The 18,619-nt window shown below is 43.2% G+C and overlaps 1 protein-coding gene across 1 annotated transcript in view; it reads right to left on the minus strand.

The window, feature by feature from the left end:
- dkk2 (dickkopf WNT signaling pathway inhibitor 2) overlaps window positions 1-18,619 on the minus strand; it is a 45,684-nt gene that overhangs the window by 16,343 nt on the left and 10,722 nt on the right. Inside the window, exon 2 of the mRNA XM_043674335.2 lies at window positions 5,620-5,773. Coding sequence (XP_043530270.1) covers window positions 5,620-5,773 — 154 coding nt within the window. The remainder of the gene's footprint in view (window positions 1-5,619; window positions 5,774-18,619) is intronic.

The following is an 18,619-nucleotide window of genomic DNA, read 5'->3' on the forward strand; positions in this document are numbered from 1 at the left end:
AATGTTCGCGGCCTAAGTATTGTCTCTCATCCCAAGTGGATGCCCCATCTCTCAAAGCTGTGAAGTGGGGCTTAACCCTCTGACTCAATGGCCAGAGTGTGAACACGAAGGAAAGACTGGCATGCAAAGGTTAAAATAATATGTCAAGATCTAAACCAAACCCATCTGCCACTTAGCAATATGTTCCAGCTCACAATATACAGCTGCACCAAAGCATTACTAAAGCGTTACGAATCAGCGTAATGTTATAACTGCTATTTGATTGATAATGATATTGCTTGACTTGAGGCATGTTTCTACTTTGCTGCTGTTGTGTGTTAGGCAGACAGAAGCAAGGTGGAACTGGAAACAACAGCAACAGCAAAGACAGATGAGTTATGAATCAAAACCTGGTGGTTTCTGTGGATACAGAAGATGTGCAGAAATTGCATTAGGTTAAGAGTTGTCAGAAGTTGTTTTGTTTTCCCCCAATGCTTCAACAATAAAGTGACAAACAGTAGGCAACAACACAGAGTGGGAGGAAGTGCCATAGAGTTTTTTTTTTATTCATGGAGCATCACTGGCTGGGCTAGCATTTCTTGCCCGTCTGAAGACTACTGCTTGAACTCAGTGACTTGCTGGGACCATTTCAGAAGACAGATTAGAGTCAGTCACATCGGCGTGGGTGTGGAGTCACATGTGGGCCAGGCCAGGTAGGAACAACAGATTTCCTTCCCTAAAGTTAGCCTTTTGAGTCTGACATGATCTTTCTTCAGAGCTGTCCCCCAAAGGTTTCCCCAATTGTTAGCACAGATTCGAGACGATTAAAGAATGGAGAATGTTTTCAGTTTAGTTGGTGATGCTGCTGTCAGGATATGGAAGGGGTAGTGGGGGCATGTTCAACATCAGGTCGTTTGGTAGAGGAATAGCTCAGCAGAAGTGCTCCCAGGATGGAGGGGTTGCCCATGAAGAGAGATTGGGAAAATTGAGCCTGAATCCTCTACAGTTTCAAAGAATGAGAGATGATTTCATTGAAACTTAAAAAAATACTTAAAGGCATAGAATGGGGTGGATGCAGGTAAGATGTTTCCCCAGTCGGGGAAATCTAGAACCAGGGGCATAATTATAAACAAAGGGGATGATTTTATTCGGAGAGTTGTGAATCTTTGGAATTCTCTACCACAGAGGGCTGGGGTAGCTCAGTCTTTGAGTATGTTTAAGGTTAAGATGTATCAGTTCTGGTTACCAATGGCATGTCAGAGTCATGGGGATGGAATGGGGGTGAACGGTTCAATCAGCCATAATTGCATTGAAGTGCAGGGCAGGCTCGATGGACTGAATGGCCTATTCCTATTCCTATATTCCGATAGACTGGCTCTTGTTAGTGTTGAGGGGTGATAAACTGATTGTCTTCACACTGAGTGGTAGATTTAACTTCTTCACCAAACAGAGACCTGACCTCAAAGGATAGGAGGCAGGAGGAGAGTGCTGATTTTCTGTGGTGCTATCTTTCAGCATGTATGCCGTACTGGTCACAGAGAATCAACAAATCCACCCTTGAAGATCAACCCAAGGTAACTGATCATTGCCGGACTTGTAAACTGAATGGTAACCATTCACCAAGGGGTGACGTTGTCACCATCAGCAGGAATCTCTTAACTCACATCCAGCAGTTCCTTGTCTAGAACGAGGGAGGGATACTGCCTGAGTGGTCCCGAAACCTAAGCACTTCAGTGTGAGCTGAAACGCATTTTTCATTAATCGAAGCCTTGAAAAGTCAGGAATTGCGAGGCAACGATATTTTCGCAGTGCCTGACACTTGAAAACAAATTCATGTGGTGTTCTTTGGGCAGAGTGGTTTCTGGCAAAACTGTAAAAATAAAGTGCCAGGGTACAGCAGTGATCACATCACTCAGCGTACTCCTTTGATGAGTCACAAATGTGAATGCACAGCTGCCAGGCTAAAACCCAGCTGTCACAACTCCATTAGACAGGACAGGCGACCACAGTCTCTTGTGCCCAATCAATTGTGTCTTTCACCACTGGGAATTGGGTATCGTGTGAACTGCCACATAGAACTACCCAGTGTCGCAGAGAATAGCAACAAAATGTTGCCTTCCTTCATTATCTGTTTAAAAAAGCATTTTCATATTGTCGCCCTGATCAGGAATTTCCCCAGAATGAGCCAGCATACTATGGCAAGTAAAGCAGTGTGCATTTTGGAAATGCGTGCGAGTTATTCAAGCGGCCTACTCCATTAATGTTAAATTATCTAATGCTGAAGGAGACATGCCTCTCTCCAAGCAATTCTAGCTCAAGTAAATCCAGGGTCCTTGTGCACCTTTCTGTTTGAAAACTAATCTTTGATATTGGTCCTGCAGCTCTGCACATACTTTATGGGTGGAACTTATGGCTGCCTGGTGTGCCATGTGTAATGGTTTAAAAAATGGAAAAGTACAGACAGAATGAGAACATCCGAATCACAACATGAGAATTTTGCACCTTTCCCCATAAGTCTTAAATGGCCATTGAATGGTGACTACCTTATTTCAATGCATCTCACTAAAGGCCCAACTCACCTTATTTATATAACTCTCCCAATTCCCATTTCGTTCCCCAAGAAACTGGATGGTGCAAATTCCCAACAAATAAACCGGAGCAGGTAGCTGGAAGCTGCAGCTCACCAAAACCTCATCCCAGTCAGCATCCCGATTGCTTCTTCACGACAACACCCCTGCATGCTCCTTGGCTGGCATCCTTCATCCCCCCATGTCAGCACTGGCAACCCACCAGCCTGACCACGGCACCATGCCAGCTCTCCGGGCCAACTCTCACACCACGTCAGTCCATCAACCCTTTAGGGACACCAAGCACTTGTGTATTTCTTCCTGAACACTTTGGGAACACACATACATCTGCACAGGACCCATCTCATGGCTCTCAGTAATCACTTTCTCAGTAATCACTGCCAGCCCGTGTGTGGCTCACCCTGCTTTCTTAACACAGACGGGTTTTCCATGCTCAGTCACAGGCTGCCAGCTTGTATTACTTTGTTAACTCGGAGGGCAGGGAGGGTTGGCAGTTTCAGAGGGTGAGAGGCGTTAAGTGGAGGCATGTAATAGTGAGAGGTGCAGTCTGTGATCTTGGTGAGAGGGGGGTGCAGTACCAGAATTAGAGTGAGTGATGGCCCTATAAGTGTGAGGTCGTACTGAGAAGATGGTGACAGCTATTCTTGTGGAGCACAGAAGGTCACTGACTTTTTTCTGCTGGACATCCTGTTTCCCCTGGGATACAGCACCAACCTGGGTTCCAATCTGTTCTCAGGCTGGCGGGGTCTGGTAGGGTGGCTGTCTGTGGGGGTCCACAGGGTAAAGGACTCCCCTCCTTTCCTCATCTCGTTCACTATCACCTCCAGGTCCTGTCTGTGATGCAGGGAGTGAGCTCTCCTTTCCTCTGGGCCAGGTGCTGAGGGTAGGGGCAGTTCCTGGCTTGCAGCATCTGGACTGGTGTGCGTGGCTGGGATTCCAATACAGTGTCAGTGGATTCAACACTGTGAGCTCCCGGCAGCGATATCTGCTTCCACTCATGGGCCACAAAATTCCCTGAAAAAGCCACCCAGGAGCGCAGTTACATTACTGCTGAGGTGTAAGGTGGAGGATTGTGTGTGAAAAGTCACTCTGAGCCAAGGAGAACCATGAATGTCACTCGGCAGAACACTTCAAGTGGAATTGGGTGTTTTCTGCCTCAACCTATTATATTCTATTAGTTGCAAGAAGCTGACAGAGTATTATGAAGGTAAAATGTAACATCACTGCACCTGTTTGTTAGGGCTATACACAGGAACAGAAAGATCCAAACTTTATTAGAGTAAAACAATTTGATCATCTGATGACAAGAAGCCCTTGTCTTGAACAAAGATGTACTTTATTGCGTGATGGTGCTCAGATGTATTAGTATGGTAGACATTATGTGGAGGTGCCAGTGTTGCACTAGGGTGGGCAAAGTTAAAAATCACACAACACCAGGTTATAGTCCAACAGGTTTATTTGGAAGCACTAGCTTTCGAAGCGTTGCTCCTTCATCAGGTAGCTGTGGAGCAGGACCATAAAACACAGAATTTATAGCAAAAGATTACAGTGTCATGTTGAATATATCATTTCAGTTGCACAACACTGTAATCTTTTACGATAAATTCTGTGTCTTATGGTCCTACCTCACAACCACCTGATGAAGTAGCAACGCTCCGAAAGCTAGTGCTTCCAGATAAGCCTGTTGGACTATAACCTGGCATTGTATGATAGACGTTGTTACAGAGACTGGGGAAGACCTCAATATTTAGTCTGACTCCCTCAAGATTTCAAGCTGTTTCTCCCACCCCAGGGTCCATGTGGCATCATTACATTGGATGGGTGCTTAATGCACTCCTCAATGTTAACTCTTTGATAGCCATAGACCCTTAAACAACAGAAACAACCAGATATTCTGCTTGGTTTAGGGATAAGTATTGACCTGGACACCAGGGATAAAAGCCCTCTCCTCTCTGACTGGTGCTGTGGTTTGTTTCATAGCTACCAAAGAGGGGAGTTCAATTCGCATCTCATGCAAAGGGGAACACCCCTGTCAGTGCTGCACTGGTGGAATGGCCTGAACTCAAATTCCTGCAGTGAAATTTGAACCTCAACCTTCAAATGTGGAGGTAAGGCTGTTAAACCTGAGCCTTTTTATATATTCTTTCACAGGATGTGGGGTCGCTGGTTGGGTCAACATTTATTGCCCATCCATAGACGCCTTGAGATGGTGATGGTGAGCTGCCTTCTTGAACCTCTGCAGTCCATTTGGGGTGGGTCGAGAGGGAGTTCCGGATTTTGCCCCAGTGACAGGGCAGGAATGGCAAGTTCTAGCACAATGGTGAGTGGCCTGGAGGGGAACTTGCAGGTGGTGGTGTTCCCATGTATCTGCTGTGCTTGTCCTCCTAAATGATTGTAATTATGCGTTTGGAAGGATTTTTGGTGAATTTCTACAGTGTACCTTGTAGCCAGTACACACTACTGCTACTGAGCATCAATGGTGGAGGGAGTGGATGTTTGTGGATGTGGTACCAATCAAGTGGGCTGCTTTATCCTGAATTGTTAGAGACAAAAACACTATAGGTGCTGGAATCCAAGGTAGACAAGCAGGAGGCTGGAGGAACACAGCAAGCCAGGCAGCATCAGGAGAAGTCAACATTTCAGGTATAACCCTTCTTCAGGAATCTATCCTGAATAATGTCAAGCTTCTGGAGCTTTGTTGGAGCTGCATTCAGCGGGGAGTATACCATCACACTCCTGACTTGTGCCTTGTAAATGGTGGACAGGCGTTGAGCAGTCAGGAGGTGAGTTAATCACGACAGGATTCCAAGCCTATGACCTGCTCTGGCAACCGCAGTACTCATATAAATAGTACCAACTCAATTTCTGACGGTTCAGAACATAGCTGATCTCTCTTGATGGAAGAACACTCGTTTTGTACCCCTCCCCGCTCCCTTGATGATCAAATCAACCCTTCAATTCCTGCCCAGTGGATTCAGTTAAGATTAACATCTGCCAAGTTTAAATACTTCTTTCTCTTGACCAGGCCCCAGTGAAGTAAAAACCAATGTACCGTTACTGCAGTAGTTTCCTGGGCAGCACATTGAGTCTCTATGACATCGTTTCTTCCTTCGCCTGCAGGATACACAGGATGGGTAGCCTTGATGGTGTGAATGATGACAGTACCCACTGGGTCCACACTCTTTATCATTGCTGCATGCCTGATTCTGAAACACACAAAACAGAAACACATCCTATAAGCCTTTTTATAAAGCAGTGGGTTAGCATGAGACAATCATTCAGATTGAGGGAAGGCCATTAGGGTGGGGAATGGGAAAGGGATGATCATGTAAAACCTACTCAGCAGTTGTGCCCTGAAGGGAAAAGTATCAGGTTTTAATGTGCTTTTGGTTGCAAATACTGGCTGTACTCGGTGAGCTACCTCACATTATCGAGTGCCTCTGAAAGCTAGCTTTGTCTGAAATCATTTTCACACAGATATCCTCTTCTTATCTCAGTCACAGCATCATGCACCTCAAACAATGTCCCCTTGCTTCACAGTAACCATAGGGAGACTTTGCTCACTGCTCACTGCTAGGTGTGACAGAGCACAGAGGAAAGGGAGATGATTAACATGGCAGCAGTATAAGCTGTGGTTGACCATTACAAATACCATGTAGCTTATTTGTACAACTCAGTTAAAGATAATTCACCACATTGAGATAATCATTGAACAACAATATGTACAGGATGTGCCAGAAGCTTAGTCCTCAAGTGTTCTGTATCATGAACAAATAATTATAGGTTCCCTTACTATCTATTATATTAAAACCACATATGACTGAATAAACTTCCTGTCAACTTTATAATAAAAACTTCAGTACAGATATGAACATGCATTATTGAGTCCTGGTTATCAGAGATTGCTCTGTAGCACTGTTACTGGTGGGATAGTGTAATTACAATGTGATAATTTCACACAAAAGGAATTGGCATTGAGATAGCATCACTGAAGAGCACAGCACAACCCAAAGAGATTTACAGAAATGAAGTACTTTTTAAAATGTTGTTACTTCTATAACGAGTTTTGAGAAGATTTGCAACTCAGGTTGAGGTTCTGGGTGTAGATTTGCTCACTGAGCTGGAAGGTTCATTTTCAGACATTTCATCACCATACTAGGTGACATCTTCAGTGAGCCTCCAGATGATGCATTGCTGATGATTCCTGCTTTCTATTGATATGTTTGGGTTTCTTGGGGTTGGTGATGTCATTTCCTGTGGTGATGCCATTTTCGATGGTGATGTCATTTCCACCAACAGCTGCTGGCCAATCAGAGGCTGGCAGTTCATGTGCTCAGCAGCACCGCAGGAGAGAGACTGTGGTAACTGCAGGAAAAGCATTTGATGAAGTTACAGGATCATGAAGAGTCTGGTTAACTAATAGTTGGGATTGGGGTGGAGAGGATTCATGAAGTGGGATTCAGGGCGGACAGGGAGGACAGTGGGTTCAGTAGCAAGGGCAGGCTTGTTGGAAATCGGCTCTGCCCCATTTCCCAGTGGAGCACGGATTACCTTTGATCAAGAGTTCACCTGGCATCAGGGCAGGCAGGTCAACCATGGGTCTTCCCAACCAGAAACTTAACTCCAGTGGAATCACTATAATGACCGACTTCAGAGAAACCGGCACCCTCCCAAATTAAATGCCTTTCATGTCTCTACATTTGCCACCTCCAAGATCAGAATATTCCATTAGTGCATTCTGGTCTAAATGTTCCCAATTTGTAAAATCCCTAAAAAAAAATTAACACTATGCGTCTCTCCACTTCATGGAAGACCGACCAGTTATTTTTTTAAAATATCCCTCGCCACTCTTTGGGTACTTTCAGAAAGTGTTGAAATGTTTACAATATACAGTAATGACTTAGAGGAAAGAAGCAAATACACTGTAGCCAAATTTGCAGATATCATAAAAATAGGTGGAAAGGTAAGTTGCAAAGAGGGACACAAACAGTTTACAGAGAGATATTATTAGGTTAAGAAACTGGGCAAAAAGTTGGCAAATGGAGTTTAATGTGGAAAAATGTGAGGTTTGTTCATTTTAGAAGACAGAACAAAATTACAGAGTATTATTTAAATTGAGAAAAGCTGCAGAAAACTGTGACTTTGGTGGTACTTGTGCACAAAACACTGAAAGCTAGCACACAAGCACAGCAGGGAATCAGGAAGGCTAATGGAATATTGGCTCTTATTTCCAGGGGGTTGGAGTATGAGAGTAGGGAAGTCTTACTGCAACTGTACAAGGTGCTGGTAAGACTACATCTGGAGTATTGTGAGCAGGCTTAGTCCTGTTAATTGTAGGCAGTTCAGAGAAGGTTCACGAAGATGATCACTGGTATGGGGAGTTGCCTTGTGAGCAAAGGTCAAACAGGTTGGGACTCTACTCACCGGAGTTTAGAAAAATTAGAGGTGATCTCATTGAAGCATATAGAATTCTTGAAGGATTTGACAGGGGAAACATTCGGGGGGCATTTCCCCTCACGGAAGAGCCAAGGACCAGAGGGCATAGTCTCAGAATAAAAAGGCGCCAACTTACGGCTGAGATGAGGAGGAATTTCTTTTCTTGGGGGATTGTGAGTGGCTGGAACTCCTTACCACAGAGAGCAGTGGGGGCAGAGTCCTTGTGTAGTTTTAAGACTGAGATAGATAGATTCTTGATCAGTCAGAGAATTGAGGGTTATGGAGGAAAGGTAGGAAAGTGGACATGAGGAATGTCAGTTTAGCCATAATCCTATTGAAGGATCAAGAGGCAGAACAGTCTATTCCTGTACCTATTTCTTACTATCTTCTTTTCATCCTCATAGTTTTACACATCCCCTTATTGCACTTCTGAAAGTTCCTGCAAATTCTTTTATTCATTATTTTGTTATTTTTAATCAAAAGATTTTTGATGTAATGGTCAGTGTAAGCCTAAAGCACTTCTTTTTGTTGTGTTTGTTCAAGGGATGTGGGCATTGCTGGCAAAGGCAGTATTCATTGCCCATCCTTAATTGCCCTTCTGCTATGCTACTTCCTTGAGCTGTCACCATACACAATGGGAGTTTCAGGATTTTGCACCAGCCACACTGAAGGAAGATATATTTCCAAGTCAGGATGGTGAGTGGTTTGATGGGGAGCTTGCAGCCGGTGGTGTTCCCATGTATCTGCTGTGCTTGTTCAACTAGCTGGTAGATCTCAGGTAGATCTCAGGGTTTCCAAGGTCGCTGTTGAAATAGCCTTGGTGATTTGCTGTAGTGCATCTTCTAGATGGTTAACACTGCTGCCAATATGCTCCATTGGTAGAGGGACTGATTGATTATGGTTACAGATTGGGATTGCAGTCAAGTAGACTCCTGGATGGTGAGTCTCCTGAATATTTTGGAGCTCAACTTATCCAGGCAAGTGAATCTAACAATGAAACAAATATCAAAATGTACATCAGATTGAGGGGCACTGGATGACTCTAACCCTTGGTTTAATTTGTTTTAATTTTTTAAAAAAATATTGACCAGATCGATTTTATAATCTTTTTATTAAAAAGTTATGATAGCAGACAGAATGGGGGCTGGACGGCTTAATTGGAAAGATCATGTCGGATCTTATTGTCGGTTCAGCTCCACTTACCTGCCTGCTCACCTTAACCCGTAATTCCTTTTTGGTTCAAAAATCTAACTTTGTTTTTAAGGCAATCAACAAGGAAGTCTCAGCGGCTTCACTGGGCAGGGAATTCCATAGATTCACAACCCTCTGGGTGAAGATGTTCCACCGTAACTCCACCCTGAATGTTCTCCCCCTTATTTTGAGGCCATGCCCTCTGGTACTAGTTTCATCCACCAGTGGAAACAACCTCCTATCTTTTATCTTATCTATTCCCTTCATAATTTGATATGTTTCTACAATATATCCCCCTCATTCTTCTGAATTCCAATGAGTATAGTCCCAGTCTACTCAATCTCTCCTCAATAAGCCAACCCTCTTAACTCCGGAATCAACCTGGTGAACCCCCTCTGCACCCCCTCCAGTGCCAGTACACCCTTTCTCAAGTAAGGAGACCAAAACTGTATGCAGTACTCCAGATGTGGCCTCACCAGCACCCTATACAGCTGCAACATAACCTCCCTGATGTTAAGCTCCACTCCTTCAGCAACAAGTGACAACATACCATTTGCCGTCTTAATTACCTGCTGCACCTGCAAATCAACTTTTTGTGATTCATTCTGAGGGCAATGTGATGTCCCAAAATTGTGAGGAGGGGAGCTCAATGACAGAGGATATGCAAAGATTTTCAGTCGCAATATCTATGAATGTGCATGTCACCACTTTAAACATTGCGCAGAAAATACACTTTCAGAAATGATTAAGTCGCAATTCTGCCTCGACTTTCTGACTCTGATAGCCTGGCCTTTTCTCAAGGACATAAGTCAGGAATTTACCTAACAATTACCAATCCAGAGAGATGTTCCTTCAACATCAAACTCTACTTGTCTCAAAGATGTTTTTACTTCCCGCAGGGAACTTCCCCAGATCACTTCCATAGGGAATAGCCAAGTAACAATTTCAAAGGGACTGCTCAGGTCAAATGCTGCTCCATTTTAGCAACCAGACTATCCCTGACCATGAGACTAGGGATCAGTTAGCTTGTTACAGAAAAGAATTAAATATTGTATTCCAATTCAAAGATTCAATGGGAACTCATAAACCAATTTCTTTCTCATTTCATGACTGCGTAATCATTTTAACATCACTCTCACATGCTTGTGTTATAGAGGCTGTATATTGTAGCTCCTGAAGATCCACTGAAAAATGCATTCAACCTTTTGAAGAAAAGTGAGACTGTAGTACACCAAACTACAGGAAGTAGCTGACATTAACTTTCCATTAGTCTTTCTATCAACTATCAGTAGAATTTAGCTTGATCTGTAAGGGCACATTAGTGATGTCCCTACACCTCAGCCTGCAGCCCCGGGTTCAGGTTCCACCCACTTGTGACATATGTAAAGCACCTTTGAACTGATTGATTCGGAAGTATCGAGTTAGGTTCAGTACTCCTGTCTCTAAGCTGAAAGGCTTCAATACCAATGCTTAAAACTCAAACACATGTTCCAGGCTACTGCAATACATCTGTTATGATGCAGATAAGTTCAACTAAGGCCCTGTCTGCTGGTTCTGGCTCAAATCATAGAATCGCTGCTCCAGTATATATAAGCAGGTTATTTGGCCACCAAGTCCACATTGATCCTCTGAAGAGCATCCACCCAGACCCACTCCCCCTACTCCAGTCCTGTTACCCGGCATTTCCCTCGGCTAATTCACCTAGCCTGCACACCCCCGGACACTATGGGCAATTTCCCACAGGTAATCCACTCGGGCCTGCACATCTTTGAAGTGTGGAAGGAAACTGGAGCACCCAGAGCAAACCCACGCAAACACAGGGACGATGTGCAACTCCACACCGACAGTTGCTCAAGGTTGACATAAAATTTTGTGTCACTACTCGAATGAGAGAAGGGAGCATTTGTAAAGGGACCAACTGATAAACTCGTGACCAATGTTTATGAAACTTTGCTGTATACAAATTAGCCACTTCACGACAGCAGTAATAATATTCCAAACATTGTGTGAAGTACTTTGAGAGGTCCTGAGGATGTAAATAGTGCTGTATCAATGCAAAATTATTTCTTTCAAGACTAAAAATAAGTTAAGTATTATAAAATATAATCATTCGAGATAAAAATTAACCAATATTGGAGAAGAAATGTCTTCACTCAGAGAGTGGGGAGCCTGTAGAATTCACCACCATAGAAAGCAGTCAAAGCAAAATACTGTATGGAATTGGATATAGCACTCGGAGCGAAGGATCAAAGGACATGGATGAAAAGCAGGAACAAGCGAATGAATTGGATGATTGAACAACACAGCAGGCTTGAAGAAAAAGAATGGCCGACTTCTGTTTCTATTTTGTCTGTTTCTATAAACTCTGGAACTTTTACACTTTTAGGATTATCCCCCACCTATTGAATAATCATTAGACTAGAGTTGTCTTGGCTTTTTTGCATTTATTTCATAATGCTCCGAAAGGAAGATTGCAATAGAAATAACAGACACACCACTGAGGCTTTGACAAAAAGGTGACTCAGAACGAGTATATTAACAGGCCTTTTCCTGTTTAGGTTGATGTACTGATTAGCTTGTTTGGAAACAGTGCAATCTATACCAGCCCAAGTTTCTTATTCACAATCCCCTCGCTAATTTCAATAGGATTGAATTCCTATTGAAAATGAACAGTTCCAATGGTAAATAGTTCCTTTCTTTAGCAGCATCCTACCCCAAAAAGCTGAAGCAATGTCACGTTTAGTGGCGCTGTCCAATGCTTTGCTTCCCTTTCAGAAGCTCTCACATTTCTTCCGTTTAACAAGCCTGTCTTTCTTTCTGAAGCTTATGAAATCTACCCCTCCCCTCAGTCCCCATCCCTGCCTTCCCAGGTTCTCTCCCTTGGACTCATCTCTCCAATATGGCTGAGCGAGTACGTGAACAACTCACCAATTCCTCACACCTGTGTCAATGCTGCAGTACGCCATCCACATGGAGTTGGGGCAGTCCTTTCGGTGGTTTTGGTGGCTGCTTTCGTCGGCATTAGTCTGGGGTTTTCTTGTGGCACCTTCAGTCCGTCTCTGACTCCATGCAGCGTTTTCCTCAGCATTGTGGTGGAGCCTGTCCAGAATTCCATTGGGGATTCAGGTCCGTGAGCCCGGAGCTGTGAAATGGACTAAGTGGACTTTGTCTTAAATTCCGCTCTTTTAATTTTTTTTCTTTATTCTATCATCGTGTACTTTCTATTTCTTTATTTTTCTAATTTATTAGTGTGATTTTGCACCATTGAAAGTCTGTAATGCTAGACTTTTTATGTCTTTATTTTTCTAACTTTCTTTCCTAAGAATTCATACCCAAGAATAGATTCCTTTTTATCTAAGGTGGCGTCAGAACTGGAAACTTTTCATTGTACTCATGTGTGGAGGTTCCAGTGTTGGACTGGAATGGACAAAGTCAGAAATCACACAATACCAGGTCATAGTCAAACAGGTTTGTTACCAGGAGCGAAAGCTTGTGATTGTAAATAAACCTGTTGGTCTATAACCCTGGCGTTGTGTGACCTCTGACTTTGTCCTCATGTCAGTGCATGTGACAATAAAGCTAAGTCAATTAAAATTCAATTCAAATACTTTGGGAATACTTTTCCTCCTCCTCTTTGAGTACACGTGCGGTCTGCTCTGGATTCCATACCAACCGTTGTATGGGTCAGGTGAGAAACGTATTCAAGTGGGTAAGGGAGAACAGGAATGACATGAGAAAAGCATGCCTTAACTCTTGGAACACCACCTTAACCTCCACTCAGAAATCCATGGCTTCGCTGATAATGACTAATTAGTATAGATCCGAGCAATTCAAAGCACAATAATCCCATGATTTAATTGGGTCTTTGAGAAATTTTAAAAAAAGCACTCTAGCTTTCCTGCCCAGGTGACCAGGCCCTGACTTCAGATGAGAAATATATCGATGTGGACATATCCAGGAATGGCCAGGTCAAGCTGCTGTTTATCTGGTCCAAGTCAGCCTGCTCTTGCCTATGGGTCAAGCATGGATGTGGCAATTTGAACCAGGCAATGAACTCACCTTGAGCCTGTAGCATCACAATCAACCAGCAGCTTCGGACAGTGAGAAAAATGAAGAAAAATCCAGTTCATGTGGAAAGTGGTACTCCATTAAAGTCGAGTGTCATTTTCACCTTCCTCAGCTGCACACCAGATAAGGAGAAAGTGAGGATTGCAGGTGCTGGAGATCAGAGTCACAAACTATGTAGCTGGAAAAGCACAGCAGGTCAGGCAGCATCCGAGGAGCAGGAGAGTCAATGTTTCGGGCATAAGCCTTTCATCAGGAATGGGAATCAGATAAGCCAGTTTCTCTCCTGTGTTGGAACAATGTCTATCGGATGTGAGGCATAGAGTTCAGCCAGGGTCTTCCCTGGGTCTTCTCTGGGTGGATATGATGCCATCACTAATCCCATTTCTAGAGCTAGTCTAAGACCTATTAATACTAAATGGTGAAGGTGGGCCAAGTCTTTGGAAGAAGACTTGAGTAGCATGAAGGTTATTACATAATTGTAAGAAAACAGGTTCCAGTAGAGTTTCCACTCTGGCTGAAGTTACCATGAAAATCCTACCTCCTCAAACTCACCCCTCACTTGAGGCATGGTAACTGTCAGATTAAGCTCACCACCAGGTTATCTCTCTCTAATGAGAGAGCAGTCCTCTGGTCCTCTAGGACTATACCAACTTTTACCTTATACAGCACACGAAGATAACTTCATTACAAAGCAAGAAAACCTATATATGAAAACCTGCAGCTTGGTCTCAGCCGTGTGTTGACTGATTACAGAGACTGTCTTATGTATCTTAGTGGGGTAGAGCTAGCCAGAGATTTCTTATTAACCCTTTCAGGCCAACCACCTCATACAACAGGTCAATCAGCCCCTTGATCCTATCATTCAATCATGCTGAACCAGCACTCCTGCCCGATTTTAATCAATATCAAAATAAAACTTGAGTGGCTCCTGTAATTCTGGGAGATGCCACCCACAAAGCCAATTTCCTGAGCATGGGAGCAATGACACTGTATGGAGAGTTCTAGTTCGATTCATTGAATGATAAAATGGTTAGAAGAGAAGTTTGAAAATACTATTCATTTTCCACTCTTCACGTCACCAATAGTGACTGAGAATTCAGCTGGCAGTCCCTAGAATTCCCTCCCTAATCCCCTCCACCTCTCCTTTAACATTTACCTTAAAAACCTGCCTTTTGATCAAGAGATTGGTTGCTTCCCTTGATTTCCCTTTGGCAAACGTCCAGATTTTCTTTGGGAAAGTGAGTTGGGATATTTGTTGCTTCTGAAGAGGAGTTTAGAGTGGCAACTGTTGTATCTGTTACAGGCATAATCCCATTCCAATTGTTTTACATCAATACTCATTGCATAAAAGTTAGTTTATTTCTTGAAAACCCAATAGACAATATGAAACAGATGCAAGTTTGCATAATAATAGCTGTAATTTCAATAATGATAGTGGACAATCAGGATATGATATGAAATGATATGATATGATGTGATATATGATATGATGTGATATATCATATAATGTGATATATTATATGATATGATGTGATATGGTATGATGTGATATATGATATGGTATGATGTGATATATGATATGATATGATGTGATATTGGTTATGATGTGATAAATGATATGATGTGATGTGATATGATATGGTATGATGCATGATATGATATGATGTGATATATGAAATGATATGATGTGATATATGTTATGATATGATGAAATATATGAAATGATATGATGTGATATATGTTATGATATATGATGTGTTATATGAAATGATATGATATTTCTCTGCCATCTGAAGACAGACATCAACCATCTCCAAATTATCATTCTTGTTCCCCCTCCCTATTTAAAGGAGTGACCATAGCTATCCTAAAAATGCGCTTCTCCACCTTAGCACCCATCTCTCTTCCCTTCAATGTTCATCCAATTCCACTTTGAAAGCTACTGTCCTATCGTGCAATGCATTCCAGCTTCTAACTGATCACTAACATGATCAAGATCTGAAGATGTGCATGTTAGATGAATTGGCCATGCTAAATTGTTCAAAATATTCCAGGTTGTGTAGGTTGGGTGCATTAGTCAGGGGTTACATGTAGGGGAGTGGGCCTGGGTCGGATACTCTTCGGTGGGTCAGTGTGGACTTACTGGGCCGAGGGACCTGTTCCCTTACTGTAGGGGTGCTAATTCTAATTCTAATGTATAAAATTAGATAGGGTGGACAGGAAAAGACTTTGCCCTGGGTGGAGGGAGCAATTTTCCCCTGGATGGAGGGATCAATGAGGACTGGGCAGATTTAAGCTAAGAGGCAGGAGGTTTACAGAGAATGTGAGAAAATATTCTTTCTACCCAGTAGTTGTGAGAATCGAGGAGTCACAGCCTGTCTGGGTGTTGAGGCATAAGCCCTCACAACAGTTATGAAGTATTTAGATGTGCACTTGCAATGGGAAGGCATTCAAGGTTATGGTAAACAGGAGTCGCGTAGTTAGGTTCTTGTTTTTGACTGGCTCAGTCTCAATGGGCCAAAGGGCCCTTTGCTGTGCTGTAGGCTTCTATGACTATGGGGGGATGTTGATGCAATGGTAATGTCAAAACACTAGTAATTCAAAGGCCAAGATTAAATGGATTCCAATGGCAACTGATGGAGTTTTCATCAAATATAGAATTAAAAACTGTACTTAGTAATGGTAGCCATGTAACTATCATCAATTGTTTTTAAAAGCTCTTTTGGCTTATTGATATCTTTTCGTGACGGAAATCTGCCATCTTCACCTGGTCTGGTCCACGTGTGACTCCAAACACAAAGAAATGTGGTTGATTCTTAACTGCACTTTGAAAGGGTCTAGCAAAGGCACACATTTCAATCGGGATGGGCACAAATATTGGCCTTACCAATGACCATAAAGGAGGAAAAACCTCATTGTACAGGCTGCACCTATTGTAAATGCCACCACCAGGCGGAGTAATGAGCACATCCACATACACTTGCAGCACAATGTCACTGCCCAGCACCATGCTGCCAATATGGTTCTGTGTATGAATTTTGTTAGACATCTTAAATCAGTGTCCGCTGGTTATTGACTCTTATTGTAAGCACTCTGTACATCTAAACACTTCTAAGATTTTAAACACCTCTATCACATCTTCTAAACATCTCTGCTCTACAGCTTCCCGAGTTTATTCATTGACTCACTGATCTTATGCCTCTCTGAACTGCATGAGGTCAGGAATTCAACATTGAGTAACTCCCTTCTGTCTCGTCAACACCCATCTTTCTCTATTTCTTCATTTTTCTGCCTTTATATTCTATGTTTTGGTTTACTTCTGTGTAGTTTAAGAGTGGTGCCAGAGAGTGGCCGCACTATACAATATTTTTCACTGGTTTTTGTGACAAGATACATGTGACAATAACAATTAAATCAAACCAACCTATCTACACTCTGAAATGATCCAGCTCCAACAACACTTAAGGAACTGAACACCAAGCAGATGATTGGTACTCCATCCACCACCTTCAACAATAAATCTCCTCATCACTGATGCATAAGGACTGTGGTGTGTTCAATTTAAATGTTGCACTCAGTAACCAAAAGCTTTTTCTGACAGCTTCTTTGGAACTGGCGACATCTACCAACTAGCAGGCTAGGGATATCCAGTATTGCTGTTGATAGGTGCACACACTGTCCTAATTTCGAATGAAATCCCTGTTCCTTCACTGTCGTTGGGTCAAACTCCAGGAGCTCCCTTCCTAATAGCACTGTAGGCATACTCACCCCACCACGGACTGTCTAGCTACCTGAAAGAGCAGCACTCTGAAAGCTTGTACTTCCAAACAAACCTGATGCTGTGTGATTTTTAACTTTGTCCACCCCAGTCCAATACTGGCACCTCCACATCCTGTTCAGGAAGGCAGTGCACCTCTTCAAAGGCAGTTAGGGATGGGCAATAAATGTTGACAATGCCAGAAATGCCCACATCCCATTAAGATGGAAAAAACATTTTATCATGAAAGTTCTCAGCTCCCCTTAGTGCCTGGGGAATGCATCCAGTAAGGAACAGCCATATAAAGTCACATGAAGCCAGGGAAATCTCGGCTTCAGTCCTTAGTCTTCACTGGGGCAGCTCATTTCTGCTGAAGTGGAAGTAGTGGAGCCTATAATTGGCTTAATTGCTTATGCAAAAAGGATAAAATCAGCCTGATTGCTACAGCAAAAATTCCAAAAACGTTGAAAGAAGGTGGACACCAGATATGAATGGGAGTTGCAGTAACACCCCAAGCAGTTGAATAACTACAACCCTAATTTAAGAGTCGAATTGGGAAGGGAGAGAGGCTAGTCAGTACATCTCTGAATTGTGCCATGGGAAATGGTAGGAATTGCTGGAAAATGTGGGTACATGGTTTTAGATTAGATTACTTACAGTGTGGAAACAGGACCTTTGGCCCAACAAGTCCACACCGACCCTCCAAAGAGCAATCCACCCAGATCCATTCCTCTATACCTAACACTATGGGCAATTTAGCATGGCCAGTTCACCTAACCTGCACATTTTTGGACTGTGGGAGGAAACCGGAGGAAACCCACGCAGACACGGGGAGAATGTGTAAACTCCACACAGACAGTTGCCTGAGGTGGGAATTGAACCCAGGTCTCTGGCGCTGAGAGGCAGCAGTGCTTACCACCGTGCCGCCCACGTTTTGCATACTGAAATCCCACACCTGATTCAGTTTGGAAACCTGCTCATCCTCGAGCCTTTGTGGGGCAGTGCTTGTGCCCCTGCCTCTGGGCAAGGAGGTCTGGGTCCAAGTCCTACCTGCTCCTGAGGTGTCTAACAACATCTCTGAATATAGACGATGCAGAAAATATCTACAGCACTCATCCTCATGCAAGTGAAAAGTAATATGTTTGCAAGCAGTGTGGAGAGCCATGTATAATAGCACATAAACACCAGCATGGTAAACTGTCTGATACAAGTCTGATCCTGTGCAAGATACAAGGGAGCAAGGTTGTTGCTGGTGACCAGGAGTTGAAACCCATCAATCCCTCGAGGTGACAGGACTGAACTGAATTGGCAGCTTTGTGACTGCATTATGCGGGGGTGGAACGGAAGGGCGTAGCATAGGGGAACACTGATCAAACTTGGGAATATTTCCCCATGTAAACATGCTGCCTTCTAACTCCTGCTCAAGAAATAAAAGATCACAGATAATGTTCTGACTGATAAGCATCCCCTACCTTTACACCCACTCCAGGCAATGTTGAAAGTGCATGGCTTTTAGATGTTTAAACCTCCCTCATTATCTCATATTACTTTCAGTTTCTAAGAACATTGCCTTTAGTCACATTTGATTCCCTGCCTGTCT

Source organism: Chiloscyllium plagiosum, unplaced genomic scaffold, assembly GCF_037043375.1.
Source record: "Chiloscyllium plagiosum isolate Xiang-an unplaced genomic scaffold, Cpla_swu_hap1 HiC_scaffold_36, whole genome shotgun sequence".
Taxonomy (NCBI): Eukaryota; Metazoa; Chordata; class Chondrichthyes; order Orectolobiformes; family Hemiscylliidae; genus Chiloscyllium; species Chiloscyllium plagiosum.